Source organism: Vidua chalybeata, chromosome 5 (genome assembly GCF_026979565.1).
Source record: "Vidua chalybeata isolate OUT-0048 chromosome 5, bVidCha1 merged haplotype, whole genome shotgun sequence".
In the NCBI taxonomy this organism is placed as follows: domain Eukaryota; kingdom Metazoa; phylum Chordata; class Aves; order Passeriformes; family Viduidae; genus Vidua; species Vidua chalybeata.
The window spans coordinates 28,094,267-28,108,903 of record NC_071534.1 but is presented as its reverse complement, the minus strand read 5'-3'; the positions used below and the strand labels follow the sequence as shown (position 1 = coordinate 28,108,903).

Below are 14,637 nucleotides of genomic sequence, written 5' to 3'. Positions count from 1 at the left end.
CTTTTCAAGAGTGACTGTATTGTTGGCTTTGTTTTTTCTCAAGAATCTTATTCTAAATATTGGAAACAAAACAGAAACATACCTGCAAACAAAATTCTAGGTTTAGAGTGTTAATTCTGTGGAATGCCTTGCTCTGTAAAGAATAGAATCAAGAAGAGTAGTCAGCTGTCTGCACTAGGAGGGGGAAGAAAAGGCATCTAAAAAGCCTGTGAGGAACAGCTGACCCAGTTCTAAGGAATTTGAAGAAAGCAGGGAAAGGGCTCTGTGCCTCGTAGGAAATGAGAAGGAGGTGCACCTGAAGTCCAAAGTAAGGGTGGCACAGGGAGCTGTGACAGGCCTCAAGCTCTATGTGTCTTTACAGACTGTGGTGGCAGACTTAAGTTATAACAACAATAGAATAAAAGTTTCATGATGGATCTAATTGCCTATTTCACCAGTTCTAGCACCAGATCAAATTCTTGCTCTAAATACTCTAATACTGGATAATATTTTCTTGCTTTTTTCTGCTACGTTTCACTGACTTCTCAACTCTCTTCACAGTATCTTCTATAAACACCTCAACTTTTGTACATGTTTTCTTTTAAGAGAAGGACAATAAAGTGACCAAGTATTGCCTGTGAGGTCAATTTTTAAGTGACATTTATGCTTGCTGCACTTTCAAAACATGCTCTATTTATTTTTCAGTCTGCCTTTCTAAACTGGTGATTAAAGATAAATTTATAAAAAAGAGATAGCTCCCTCATTACTCATCTTGTCCTTCTGCCTATTTCTGGTAATAATTCAGATTTTAATGATCATATAGGGATTTCAGGAAAAAAAAAAAAACATTAATTGGGAAAAAGCAATGGTAAAACAGGACCAGAAGTAAAGAATCATTTGAGATAGAATGGTAGCTTTAAAAAGGTAATTTTCACTTTCCTGCCATTTAAACAAAACCTTAGCAACCATATTTTCTTTGAAAAGCTAATGCTAAATCTCCCCTTTCAAAATTCCAGTGTTAATCTGATCTCAAATCAATAGGAGACCAAAATAGATAATATGGTCATCTAATAAGGGGATTATGTTGGCTGAACAGGTGTGAAATCAAGTTGCCAGTAACAGCTTTCCCTAGGTGAGGTAAGTACATGTCTATACCTATCCACACTAAGCTAGGAAGCCACATGCTTAGTAACTTGCTACAAGAGAAAACCCCAGATATTTATATTCATTGTGAGCCAGACATCTGAGGTGCTTTTTATCAAGCAGAACTGCAGGTATTTGCTTTGAGTGGTAGCAAAGCAATTTCTTTCCAAAGGATGGAGAGCATTTGAAAATATCCACTTCTTACAAACCCCTTTCAAGTCAGCTACTACAGTCTTTTCATGCTTGTCTCATACAGACCAAGTGGAAACTATTTTAAATGCACACTTTCAAAAAATCTGTACTAAAAAGATGATCAAGATCTTTCAAGTTGCCTCCAAACAATGTATTACAAGGGCACGTTCTGAGTGAACCTGCTACCCCCAATTCCTGGAAGGATTTAAGATGCAGCTACCATTCTGTACTCTCATAAATTTGTAAGCTACCTGAATTCATGGGGTTACTAAGGTATACACACATGATCTTAACTGTACTCCTTATCCGGGGGTAGATGCCATGTTTCTCAGAAGAATCATAAGGACAATAATGTTTCCCTTCCAGGCTGTGCCAGCCTTACCTACTGAACTAGAGAGTGACGGATTTATCGTGGGGAAACACCAGATTCCAACACCTTGCCTGGTTTATATTCCCAGATACAGAAAAAAAAGGAGGCAGTTTTCTGCTGGATCTTGTGCTGATCTTTTGTATGGATACTATCCACTGGGTAAGTAAAATTTTGGAACATGTTGAAGCTACCAAGACAGATTTTGTTTCTGTACTGTATGTAGGGAAGTAAAATAAAAAGGAATCTCACCTAGTATAAATTACTCCTCCAGAAAAACCTAGGATCACACAGGCATGTTTTCTGAACCAACAGGTATCTGTTTCTAAACAATATAGCTGAGTTAAACCTTTGAGAACTCTGACCCAAATCTACAGGTGTAGTTAGGCACCTGCATCCCACAGATACTCCCAAATCTCATTGAAGCAGCAATTAGAACTTACAAAAGTGAGACCTCTAAATACCTCTCTGTCAGATAAAGTTAATGATCCACAAAACAGCCTCCTTTTAGGCTTCATAAAATATTTAGTGAGAAGCTAATATCACATTATGGCCATGGAACCCAAAATGCTCAGTAAGAACAGGTGACACAGGAAGAATGCACTGACCATACAGCAAGAAATGGGGCCAAATGTGTCTAAGGATGGCAGCAGTTTCCCTCCCATTATTGTATGTCTGATAGCACAGATGAACAATCTTAACAACAAGAAGGATAACACGACTCCAAGGAGTAACTGGTTCGAACTGATCTGGCAGACCCGAACAACAATAAGCCTGGGCAGGGCAATGGTGAGCTTTCTGCACTCTCTGCAACTCTCTTTTCTAAGGGTAAGATTTTTCTGTATGGGAGGCCCCATTTCTAGATTCTGCGGGAGACCCAGTAGCATCCTCTTGCTCTGTACTGAACACCCCACAGCTCTGGAAACTTTCCTCATCACTGCTAGAACAGATACATAAAATAAAGAATGAGAGAGGAAAACAATACTTCAATCCTGTTTTCATTTTAAGATAAGCCTGCCAAAATGAGGTGAAGCTACCAAGAAGATGGGAAACAGTTTTTCTAAAACAATAATAACTTCTGTCCTCTGTAAGTATTTCCATAGAGAGAGATTTCAACAGCTAAATTTTCTTGACTAAGAAAAGGAGAAAAGTTAGTTCCCAAACTATTCCAACAGCAGAAGCCAAAAAGACCATTATAATCCATCCAGAAAATGTAAAAATTGTCTGTATCTCTTCAAGCTCTCTAAATCTGCTTCCCATTTTAAAAGACTCAGTTGCCAGACAGCAGTAAACCAAAACATTTCAGAATTCCTGATCTATTTCAAAAATGTATTGTTAGCAACAGGTGACCTTCTCCTTGAGTATGTAAATCAGAAGCCATTAGGAACACTCCTGGCCCTTGAAGTCCTAACAAGAGCAGAAATAGCTTGTTTCCAATGCAGAGTAATCTGTGAAAATTAACAGTTCAGCAGTTTAAACCAAGTAAAACCACATAACTCATCTCAAAACATGCAAGAACACTGTTTATATATCTTATTTTCATATCTGATATTAAAGATTTATATAACCTGAACCACTACTCTGATGCACTTGTTTCAGAGCAACGCTCTCAAAGTGAGCTGGCAGGATTTTGGTAAGGTGTCTGACTTTCTCAGTTAAACACTTAGTCCAACTGATTCACTTCTGCCTAGTCAAACTAGCAGATTTTCCATGGAAGTGAAAAAATCAATTTGTCACTGAAGAGAAGCATGTTCACTGTACTCTTAACAATATTAAAATAATCAACACCTTTCATCTTAACAAATTTTTAGTATAACACTGATTTCCATGAACAAAACAGCTTTTTCAAATCTTCTTTTTCTATTATGGGTGTTAGCAGCACTTTTCCTCTTAAAGCACTTGGTCATGCTTGAGATTTAAAATGTTTTTATAAATTTTGAAATCCCTACTGATTGAAGGATACAGGCACTGTTACCAGCAATAGCCTTGCAATTTGGCAAAAGTGGATTCAGAATTTCTTCTGTGTTGCATTGTAACAGAACATTTGCAGATGGTGTAATCTATATAAGGTCAGAATATTTAGAGAAAAATGTAACATAAAAAAACATATTCATCACTCTTCTGTAGGAGAAATGTTCCCTAAACAGTACTAATTTAAACTTCCACTTTCAAGATAAGAGTCACATGTCATTCAGGGCTCTCTTTGGATTCTGTGTTGTATCTGCTCACTTCTGCTGACCACAAAAGACTTTTGACTGTGCTCAGCCTTGAAGCTAAGTTTATCTTTCCAAGTGTTTCCCACATGAATAGCCTAACTAAATAAAGAATCTAAAGCTTTTTGCTCCAATATAATGACCTCAAATGAAGTAAAAAAACCCAAAACCCCCAAAACAACAGACCACCACAACTTGAGTAGATTCAAATCAAATACACTCCTGAGTAACTAATTCCAATCAAAAATGACACCCAATGACCTTAAGAAAATTTTTGCTTGTTTTGAAGTGACTTTTCCCATGTCTCTTACATGACATTAGAGCTCTTCTTGTGCTAGCTGTTTCCCAGGGCACTAGTTACCAACACAGACTCTGTGCTGGGAACACTCAATGCCCAGTGTTAGGAAGCGAGTCTTTGTTCCCTCAGTAAACCTTACGATCGGAACTGGTAGGAACTGAGAACAAACATCTTGCACTCACAGGACACACCAGCACACAGACACAAAGGTACATTCTTTCACATTTTGGCTCAGTGCACTGGAAACCCACCATATCCCCCTGCTTGGATGGGTGTTTTTGGAGAAGCACAAGCATATAGACTAAAATCCTCTGTCTGGAAGCCAGCCCGGTTCAACGAGGGCTCAGATGCACTGCGGTGAATTTTTGGCAATGACCGGGCCAGAAGCTCAATGGAGGCAAGAATCTGAAACATAGAAAATACGTGATCAAGCCTGTTGTTCCAAAGCTGTGACTCTCTCTTAAAACCAAAGGCACAATATTGATTAACTACAGAAGAATATTTAAACATCTATTAAAAAAAGGATTTTTAAAATACAGCTTACTGCACTGCACTCTTAATGTTTATATCCTAATGAAGCTGAAAAGGATAGCTGGGGAATTTCCCCCTTTTCAAAGGCACACTGATTCCCTCTGAGCACAGTGAAAACACTTGCTTTTTTATTGGACTCCTTGTCTATGCCCTAATACCTGTACCTGCCATTGCTGCAAACAAACCCAGCTCTGCCAGCATTTTGCTTAATAACATTTACCAAAAAGTCAGCAGGGGGAGCTCCTTATCTATTGAAAACGATTTGGTTACATTCAAAACAGGAAAAAAATCAGATTTCTGCCCTTCTCCCCCTCAAGCTTTTTGAACCCAAACCTTCCTCAGCAGGCACGATAAAAATCAAACTCTGTGGCAAAACTATCTGTTTCCCTTCATGAAGCTTGGGAAAGAGCAAGGAGGGCAGTGTAAACATTTCTGAGCACATATACTAATTTGTGTGTCTGACTGTGACTATTACTTACATTATCTCCCAGCTGAAACTTTCTCCAACATGTAAATACTTTTCCAAATACATAGGTCATTTTAATACCTGCATTTTGAAATTAAAATGAGCCATTTCTAATTAAACAGAACTAACCAGGTACTGAACCAGGTCTCTTATGAAACCCTGCCACAGTACTAATCAAAACAATTTGGAAGTGGCCAATGAGTTCACAACTTGAATTGTAAAGTCTGTTGAGATCTAAAGAAGAGCATTTTTCACCTGTGGAAAAAGGGGTCTCTCATCTCTTTTCTTTTTTAAGCATTCTGCCATTAGTCTCTTCATAGCTTTGGGACAGTTGCTCCGTGCTTTGCTGAGGTCTGGAGATAGGTATCCTCGTCCCACCATGAAAATTATCTTTATTTAAGGGGAAAAAAGATGAAAGAGGAAGAAGCTGAATTGATAAAATAAACAGTAACATAAGGTGAACATTTTGCTAGACTATTTTGGTTGCAGCAACAAGCTTTCTGCTCCCAGGAAACATTATCTGGTATTGAAATTGACAGATTTCTTAGAGTACTGCTTGCTAACCTATTCAGTACAGAGAAAAAATTAGATATTTCCTCCTCCTCAGAGAGATTTCTGTGGAACTTGAACACTAGTAAATGGTTACCATTTATAGTAATAACCATCTAAGGAACGGTTCTTCAGTGTCAAAAACTGACAAAAACAAGAACAAGCAACTCTGTGGCAGGAACAGAATGTCTAAAAATAAATATTCTGTAAAAAGAAATATTCTGTTTTATATTACAAATCATCAACAACTTCACATTGAAAGGTATTTTAAGAAACACATGGACTTTGGATATTAAAACCCTTTACCATCTGAGAATTGATTCCGTCACATACTTTTCCAACACATAAGCTTATTCTTGACATCTGACCACCATCTCCGCTCTCACAAAAAAAAGAAAAAAATCTCAAAAGAAAAAGAGAAACTCCTTCTTCTCTGTAGAAGAGGAGACAGACAGGCTCGGTATTTTTACAGTAACTCTTTCAACATGGGAGGCCTACATTTCCCCTAAGGATAAAACTTTAGCATAAAACCAAGTAAACTGATAGGAAGCAGGAAAACAAAATATAAACATGGTTAATCATCTCTTGTATATACAAAAAACCATCAAACATCATCATGTCAAGCCAAGGTCATTTACAATGTGGTTTGAGTATTGCAGTATCACTAACACTAAAAAGCACTTCCAAACCAGCTAATCAAAGATCCATTCGTGCTGCAGCAGTAATCACTGCCTTTTCTGAGAACTCGGACAACCCAGCAGGTTTATCACGCCTTCTCTCCAATGAAGTCTAACTATTTAATATCTTGACATTGGGAAAAAAAAACCGCAACAGAAAACCCTCACATCTCAAGCATTCTATATATGTTATTTATACTAACACAATCGTAGTCCTTTTTTAACTCTGCTTCAGTCACGTCTGTGTTGGCATCAAGGAGGAACAGAAAACTCCCATATGGTTCCTTCAGAAATCCCCATGTGCTGAGCAGGATTTTATAGTAGAGATTTGTGTACCGCATCCCTTACCTCTGCTGCAATCAGACTTACCATTATCTAGCAGTTGGCATTTTCTAAATAATGGCACAAGTTCAAATTATTCAAAATTCATTACTCTTTATGTTTCAAATAGTTCCTTTACAAATAATATAGGGGCTAATCTTTTATTTTAGACTAGAGAAAAGAGAGTATCACTACAAGAACAGTCTAGAAAAATCTGTTGAAGTGAGAGAAACACTCTGAGGTATAACAAGAATGACACTTTGCTCACTAAAAATCTTGGTTGTGTCATAGTAGCTGATGTAGATGCACCAGAGAGTGAGGAATATTTACAACTTTTCATGTAATAGACAAGGAGTGACAGAACTCAAGACATTAGATCCCATATGTTGGGTTCACTTGCATTTTAAAATTTGTTTCAGCACTTCATTGTAAGGACCCACATCACTGCGTTTATCTTTCAGATCTCAAAAGGTAAAAGCTAAACAAGGCCAAATACTGTTTTTAGAAGGCTGGATCCATCTGGCCAGAAATCCAGACTTCTTCCAAAAGGCAAAACCAAAATTATAAAAAAGAAAAAACAATCTAAAAAGGAGTCACTGCAAATTTGATGAATTGGGATGAAGTGTTCTGGCAGATAGGGAAGCAGCTTTATAAAATGGCATTCACAGCTGAACGTTGCTATGGTTTCAATTCTCAAGTACTGACAGTGAAAAAACAAGGGATGAGGACACAGAAGAAGCAAATATATCACTGCTCAGACACAGAATAGTTTACACCAAAGATCTTGATGCACAGATGCTATTTTCAGGTTAGACAGAAATAATGAATCAGGTACGCCTTCCCAAACGTGCCTATCCCGTGGAGATGTATTATGGCGCATGGGATCATTAGGACTTAAGGAATATTTGTTCACAATTAAGTAATCTTCTTACAGGATCCTCAGACTCTGGGAAGTTATATTGTCCAACAAGCAGGATTTGAGAAATGCTGATATCCTGCAATTCAGTTAGATGGTGCATGCTCTCTCAAAGTTCAAATGAATATAAAACACTTGGTGAGACGACTGCTCTTCTGTAGCAGTCCTGTAGCTGCACTATTTATTATTCAATGCAAGTGGAGAGGTGGGGGGAATGAGAAGAATAACTGAACACACATATGGCGGATCATTTTGCCTCTGCAGAACTATTCTAAACTAGATTACTATTAAGTAATCTGCTCTCTCCCTAATAAGTATCCTGGCAACCAGTCCAGAAGCTGAAAATCTATACTTAAAATAAAAAGAACACAAAAAATACCTCAAGAGAGTTAAGTAAATTGTTGCTATGTGGCTGAGGCAGATCTAGAAAATGCAAAAATATCATCTCACAGCATGAGAATCAGAAACATCAAACACACAAAACATCAGAAAGTTTACCACCCAAAGCTAAATCAATCTCTGTTTCAGACCACACTCGACTGAAGTCAGTGCCTCCCCTTACCTGGTCCCTGTTGTTGATGTTGGAGTATGGCAACTGTCCAGTCATCAATTCATAGAGAACAATCCCAAATGCATACACATCCGACTGAAAACTATATGGGTTTTTATCCTGCATCCTAATAACTTCTGGTGCCTGTATCAGAAAAGGCAATAGTTAGTTTTTATTTCTCTCCATTGTGCTGCACCTCACCTACCAGGAACAAAACATGGACTTGTCCAGGGTACAGGTGCAAGGCCCACTCTTGCCTTCAGGTGTTACTGGGTCCTAATATAAAGTGGATGCTGACGTAAATCTCAAAATTCATTGCTTCTTTTAAGCTTGGTTATCCCTTTTATTCCTCTATGACAGAGCAAAATTACCTTGGCCAGGCTGAGAATGTATTTGGAAACTAGAATTCTAAGGACACTGAAAATAATGCCAGCTAACAGAGCTTTAAGTTTTTCCAGGGAGAAAAAGAGGAAGTGGAGCTGCATAGGAGATTGCAGTATGAAGCAACTCTTCTTGAATCCTTAAAATTTAAGAGCATCTTACTTTTTGCTGAGCTAGTTCCTCTACTCTTTTGCAGGATGTTTTGCAAGGCTTTTCTCACCTTCTCCTCAACTCTAGATTAATGATACTCATTTTCCTTAGCCACTATTTTCATTTCAGTATAAACCTCAGAATAAAAGATGGAGATACTAAAGTTTTTCTGCTGACTACTGGAAAACACATGCTTAAAGAAGAATTGAAAAACACTTATTTACTACTTCGTATTACTGTTTGTCTTTTCCAGCTTTAGCCAGCTTTTATATGTCAGTGTGCCAGAGGGATAGGAGCAGGAAGTTTGGCCAGAGGTAAATAAATTTGTTGAAACAAGCTCACCACTTCCCCCTTGCTTACCATCCATAGAATGGAACCAGACAACTGTTCAAACTGTTGGGATCCACTCCATCGTGATTTCACTGTAGCTAGACCAAAATCACCTATTTTTACTGTAAGGTCTTCATGAAGAAAAATATCTAAGGGAGGAATGTTAAGGGAAAACAGACAAGCAGTGCTGGCCCTGTCCTAAAAGAACAATGAACAGCTACAAATTTGCAACATGAACGTGACAGTTTTAACCATTTGGCATCACTGAAGGTTTCCACATCATGCAGGTTTTAAGCAGCCAGCATGGTGAATTATGGTATGTAAGGGTTATGTAAGTAACGACCGGGCCAGTGCTGAACAGACCATGGCCAGGTGGCTTTCAAAGTGCCAAGTATGAGAAAAGCTGAAAATGTTCCATGAGCCAACTCACATAATCTTTTATTACATGAAGAAACCAAAGGATGCAAAAAAATATTTGTGATACCAACTAAAACTCCCTATGTTATTGCAATCAAATCAAAAGACACGGTAAGCATCTCCTATTTTTGTTATTAGTGAAAAATAATTCACTTTTTTCACTTTTAAATCACCTTCTTAGTGAAACCTCTATTTGGCAAATATTCACACATGAACAGCTTTTCACACCAGTAAGCTAATTTCTGGCAGAAAAAAAAAACAAAAAACAAAAACCAGGAATGCTTTCACTTTCCAAAATTATATCTCTGGGAAAGGATACTATTACTCTTGAGGTCTCTGTGGATGATTGACTTGGCATGCAAATAACTGAAAAGGAATATCACAGATTAGGTGGGTTAGATAATACTTCACCAATCAATGATTCAAAATTCACTGTACTACTGAAACATAAATTGTGTTGACATTCAAACTGCACATTTATGCAGGCAGTAAAACTTCAGTTACCCATGACAGTTTCTGCAACATTCACAGGAAAAAATAAAATAAAGCTTAGACTTCCAGCTCAAATCTGATGCTACAATAATAATTATGCTCCAACTTCTGCTTTTCAATTCTAACCCAATATTCACAGTAAAAAGAACTTCACTGATTCTTTTCATGCAATTCTGTGCTGAAACTTCTGCTTCCCAGCCTTAATGGGGATTGTCAAGACTCTGTGAGCTAGTCACAGCTTTACATAAGGTGTTTCTAAATTGCAAGAGCTAAATGTGCTTCCCAGTCTCAATGTGTACTCGGGTACACTGACTGTTTTTTGAGTGGAAAAAACATCCCCTGATTGCAGCCTGGATAAACAGATGGCAGGGAACACAGAGGAAAGCACTTGCCCCACAGCAGATACAGCCTGAATTAGTCTCCCATGGCTCTTTGTTTAGTCAATGAGATTGGCACAAAACTGCTGGAAAAGCCCCAGTTTGTGTCTCTGCTTTGAATCGTGTTCACAAAACAGCTTCTGCATCTCCCCTACCTACAGATGGAGCCTGGGGAGATGCACAGGCTAACAGAAGGCTAAGGCTGGTTGCTGCAAACACCTCCATCCTCTTGACTGAAAATGTAATGAAATACTGAGTAGAAAAATGGCACAATGAACTGCAATCATCACAGTGGTTTTTCACCTGAAGTGTGATTTCTCTGGTCTTACAGCAGTGTTCTGATTTTGACACACAGTATTTGGCTAGTTTGGTAAATTCTAACTCAATGGCCCTCAATGGGAATAAGGATTATCTACAATCCTTAGAACAAAATAGGGACGTTCTCTTCAGATGTTAAAACCTGTTATTCAGAGAGCTCTGATACTTTCACCAAATGCTTTGATGATTGAGACAGGACCTTGGGCTCAGCAAAGTGAGCAGAGAGCTGGCCTTATTTTCCAATGTCAGCCAGAGTGTGAAGGGGATAAGTAAACATTGCCCCAGTGCTCATTTGCAGACAAGTAATTCAATACTTACTCCATGCCTTGTGCAGTCTGTCGTGCAATATCAATTAGCTTGATCATTTCAAATTTGGTCTCAATGATGTGTAGATGGTGATACAAACTGGACCCTTCACACCACTGTGTAACAATAGCTAACTGGGGTTTTGTTGAATAACCCATGAAAAGCAGGATATTCACATGTCGTGTTTTCCTGTTTACAAAAGAATAAGAATCAGGAGGAAATTGGATCAGGAAATCAGGAAAACCCAGGCAGATCTATCACAGTCTACATATATATTTCCAAACAGAACGTGTTGGGTCAATTTCAACCTCTTGCTAGACTAATTTAATGAACTATTCCTGAAGTTAGCCTTTCTTATCATACTAACATGGCATAACTACTCTGGGGTAACTGAAAAATGTCAGCGTTCTTATGTTTTCTTAAATTAAAAAATTAACATGGGATCCCAGCATGTGAGCCTTTGTCCTTGCAGCAGTGTGGACTAGGACAGTTCTATGCTATGTGACTGTGCCTTTTTCAGGTTCAAGAATTTGTCAAGTGATGCTGAGAGTAACTGCTGAAGAAACAAAAAGTAAGCAGTTTCTTGCAAATCCTACCACAAAGCTAAGTAATGATGAATCATAATGAAGAAAGTACAACTATAGCTAAATATGCCTTGGCTGGGTCAAAGGATAGAACAAGTGACTGTGTATGTTCTGAAACAAACAAACAGGCTGGGCTCCATCTAAGGGACAACCAGCAGAAAGCTGGAGTAAGATATTTGATTTCATTCAGTTCTCTCACAATTCTGTAAAGAAAATGAAGAGACACCCAAAGTAGCACACCCCAGAAAGCCTCTACTTCCACAACTATGAGCTTAGAGTTTTTGGAAGTAACATTTTCCTAGGGTAAAAGGCTGACCATTCCCTTTCACCATGTAGATTATTTGGGATATTACTGCAGCATAGGTGCCCAGCTCAAGCCATCAGGTTTCCAGGGACAAAAACCTTCTTGCTATTTTGTTTTTTAAAACACAATTATCCTCAACACTGCTCCAGACTGTACTTTGATGTAATGTTTCTTCACAATATATATTCTATAATATCAGACTGATGGATCTTCTTTTAAGAGCTGAACCCAAACCAAATACCTCCTTGGAGATTGTAGAAGCACTAGACATGAGAAAAGGAAATAATGAAGTGACTTTATAAGAACTACATTTAAAAAAAAAAACCTCAGAGAAATCGATGTTACTGAACAGAAGCTATTAAACAACAGATAATATGGGCAGGACTGTAGCTGAAAAACCAACCACTAGTCATGTTCTCCTTCAATTTCAAAATGTGAATGAGAGGAAAGAAAGGCCTACAGCTCACTCTTAGGATTGACGGTGCCCTGGGGGTAGTACATTAGCAAAAACTAGTTCTGAGTGTTTGGACATATATGTATTAACAACATAGGTGTGCAGACAAACACATACAATGGGTACAAAGAAATATTTTTAAAAGGCTATTTTTTCTGCCTGAAGTAACATCACGTAGGAGTGAGATCAATGTGTTCCAATGGATATCTAAAAATTCAGTGATTAATGAAGCACAAATCTACACACATTTTTTTCATGCCAAAAAAATCATCTTACCTGAGCACTCCTACTTCATTTTTGAAAGCCTGTAACTGTTGAGGTGTGGGTGCTGTAACATTCAACATTTTCACTGCCACATCACCTTTTAAAACAGCAAGTTTTAGTAAGTGCCATTGATACATATTCCTCTCTTGAGAAAATGCTATTCAGAGCATCAGAAATTTTGGGATACATTGTTTTTTTAGCTTAAATTAAATAAATCACTACAATTTTAAAGTAAGTCAATATTCAGTAAAATGTAGAAATACTATTCTTACTTTACTCTGAGAAATCATAGCCAGGCCAAAGCTATTAAAAATACACATTTGAAATCCTCATTCATCAAGATGCATACTTCTGCCTTTCTAATGTTTCACCTTTACCCTAATAATTTCTCAGTTCAGAAGAACATGTAAGATTTGAGTTTCTAAGCAATATGAAGTTCTTACACTAGCTATTTAGCACACTACTTATTAATTTAAAAATCATATTTACTGCCCTTCACAGCGCTCTCCCCATTATGTCACATCTCTGTTCTGAGGAGCCCAGAACTGGGCCCAGCATTCCAGGTGTGGCGTGCTAAGGAGAAGGATTGCCTCCCTTAACCTGCTGGCAATGCCTAGTGCAGCCCTGGAGCCCATCCTCCCTCTTTGTGGCATGGGCACACTGCTGGCTGCTATTCAGCCTGGTGCCCACCAGAATCCCAGGCATGTTTCTGGGAAGCTGCTGTCCAGCTGGATGTGCCCTGGCAGGCACTGTGACCTCCTCAAGAACAGCTGTTTGCTGTCATGGCCACATACCATGCCACTTTCCTTTGTAGACTGTTCCAAATGATCCAGATCCTATCCTTTGTCCAACTGTGATCTGTCCATCTGGTATCTCCCAATCATCACTTGAATCCCGTCGACCAAGAGTTTTCTTTATATATGTGCAAAAACAATAAAAAGGAAGAAAACAAGTGCATTAATGTCTCTGAAAACAGCTCCTTTGTTAAAAATTACTCACCAGCATTTCCCATTATTAATGTCCTAAAAATATGTTATTTTTCAGATGTTGTCTTGTGACTTCTCAAGTTAGCCCTACACAAAACCTCAGGACACAGGTATGCCAAATTATTACGTGGCATGAAATATTTGCAACAGCTTTCTGGCAGTGTTAAAACCAGAAAGTATTAAGAAATGCTTACCAAAAAGAAAGTAGTATTTGATTTAAAATTGTTAATCGTAATACTAAATAGTGAATTTTTTTAAAAGTGGATGTGTTTATGTTTTCATGTATTGTTACATAAAAATTTGTTACATACATTTGTTACTTTCAAAGTTTATGAATCATGGTGGGAAAAGTTAAGCTCTTACATGAAGGGAAAGTGGCATTACAAATGAGGCACACCAGTAAAAGTAAGTTTAGTCAATTATTTAAATTCTTTATGTATCAGTCCCACAATTATTTATGGGTTTAAAGTGGGTTATCCCACTCTATTATTTACCGGTTTCCTTGATCACTGCCATATTCATCTTCAAAATAATTTATAAAACTTGGATGAAAGAGGAATATGGTTGTGTAATATTTCTACAAAAGAAAACAGCTGATCTTTCCCTTACCATTCGATTTCTGTCTTCTGAGGATGAGGACGATTTCCTTTCCCGTTGGGGTCCTGGTGATTTCTGTAATGCTTTCACATTGGTTAGTGACCCAGGCAAAGAAGCAGGAGGTGTTGCAGACAAGCCTGCAGCTGAGCCTGAATTTCAGAAATAGCATAGTTTTATCTGTAAGAATCCACCTTACAAGAATGTATTGATATTAGGTGCAAGAATTGTGTTTAAGATGCAGTATCTCTAAACATCAATGTGAGTGTTAAGAGAGAACAACATATACAGGAATATTGTCCTAATATTAGATTAGTGCTCATATCTCAGATTTCAGGAAGAGACAAATCTATAGCAAACATCCCTGTATAGATAGTCTCCAGTCTCTTGTTCATGAATTAACAAAGGGACAATGTCTTTTTAAGTAAGAAAAAAATACTTTAAAATGTATTTTTAAAATTCCATCAATTTCTTTGAG

General features: G+C 37.8%; 1 protein-coding gene across 5 annotated transcripts in view; it reads right to left on the bottom strand.

Moving 5' to 3' along the window:
• BRAF (B-Raf proto-oncogene, serine/threonine kinase) overlaps positions 1-14,637 on the bottom strand; it is an 82,339-nt gene that overhangs the window by 9,935 nt on the left and 57,767 nt on the right. For all 5 annotated transcript variants that reach the window (XM_053943321.1, XM_053943324.1, XM_053943323.1 and 2 more), the window contains 9 exons: positions 14,175-14,311; positions 13,374-13,491; positions 12,592-12,676; positions 10,986-11,162; positions 9,800-9,846; positions 9,094-9,212; positions 8,215-8,346; positions 5,445-5,579; positions 4,444-4,597 (listed from right to left, as the gene is read on the bottom strand). In XM_053943321.1, the coding sequence (XP_053799296.1) occupies positions 4,444-4,597; positions 5,445-5,579; positions 8,215-8,346; positions 9,094-9,212; positions 9,800-9,846; positions 10,986-11,162; positions 12,592-12,676; positions 13,374-13,491; positions 14,175-14,311 (1,104 nt within the window). The remainder of the gene's footprint in view (positions 1-4,443; positions 4,598-5,444; positions 5,580-8,214; positions 8,347-9,093; positions 9,213-9,799; positions 9,847-10,985; positions 11,163-12,591; positions 12,677-13,373; positions 13,492-14,174; positions 14,312-14,637) is intronic.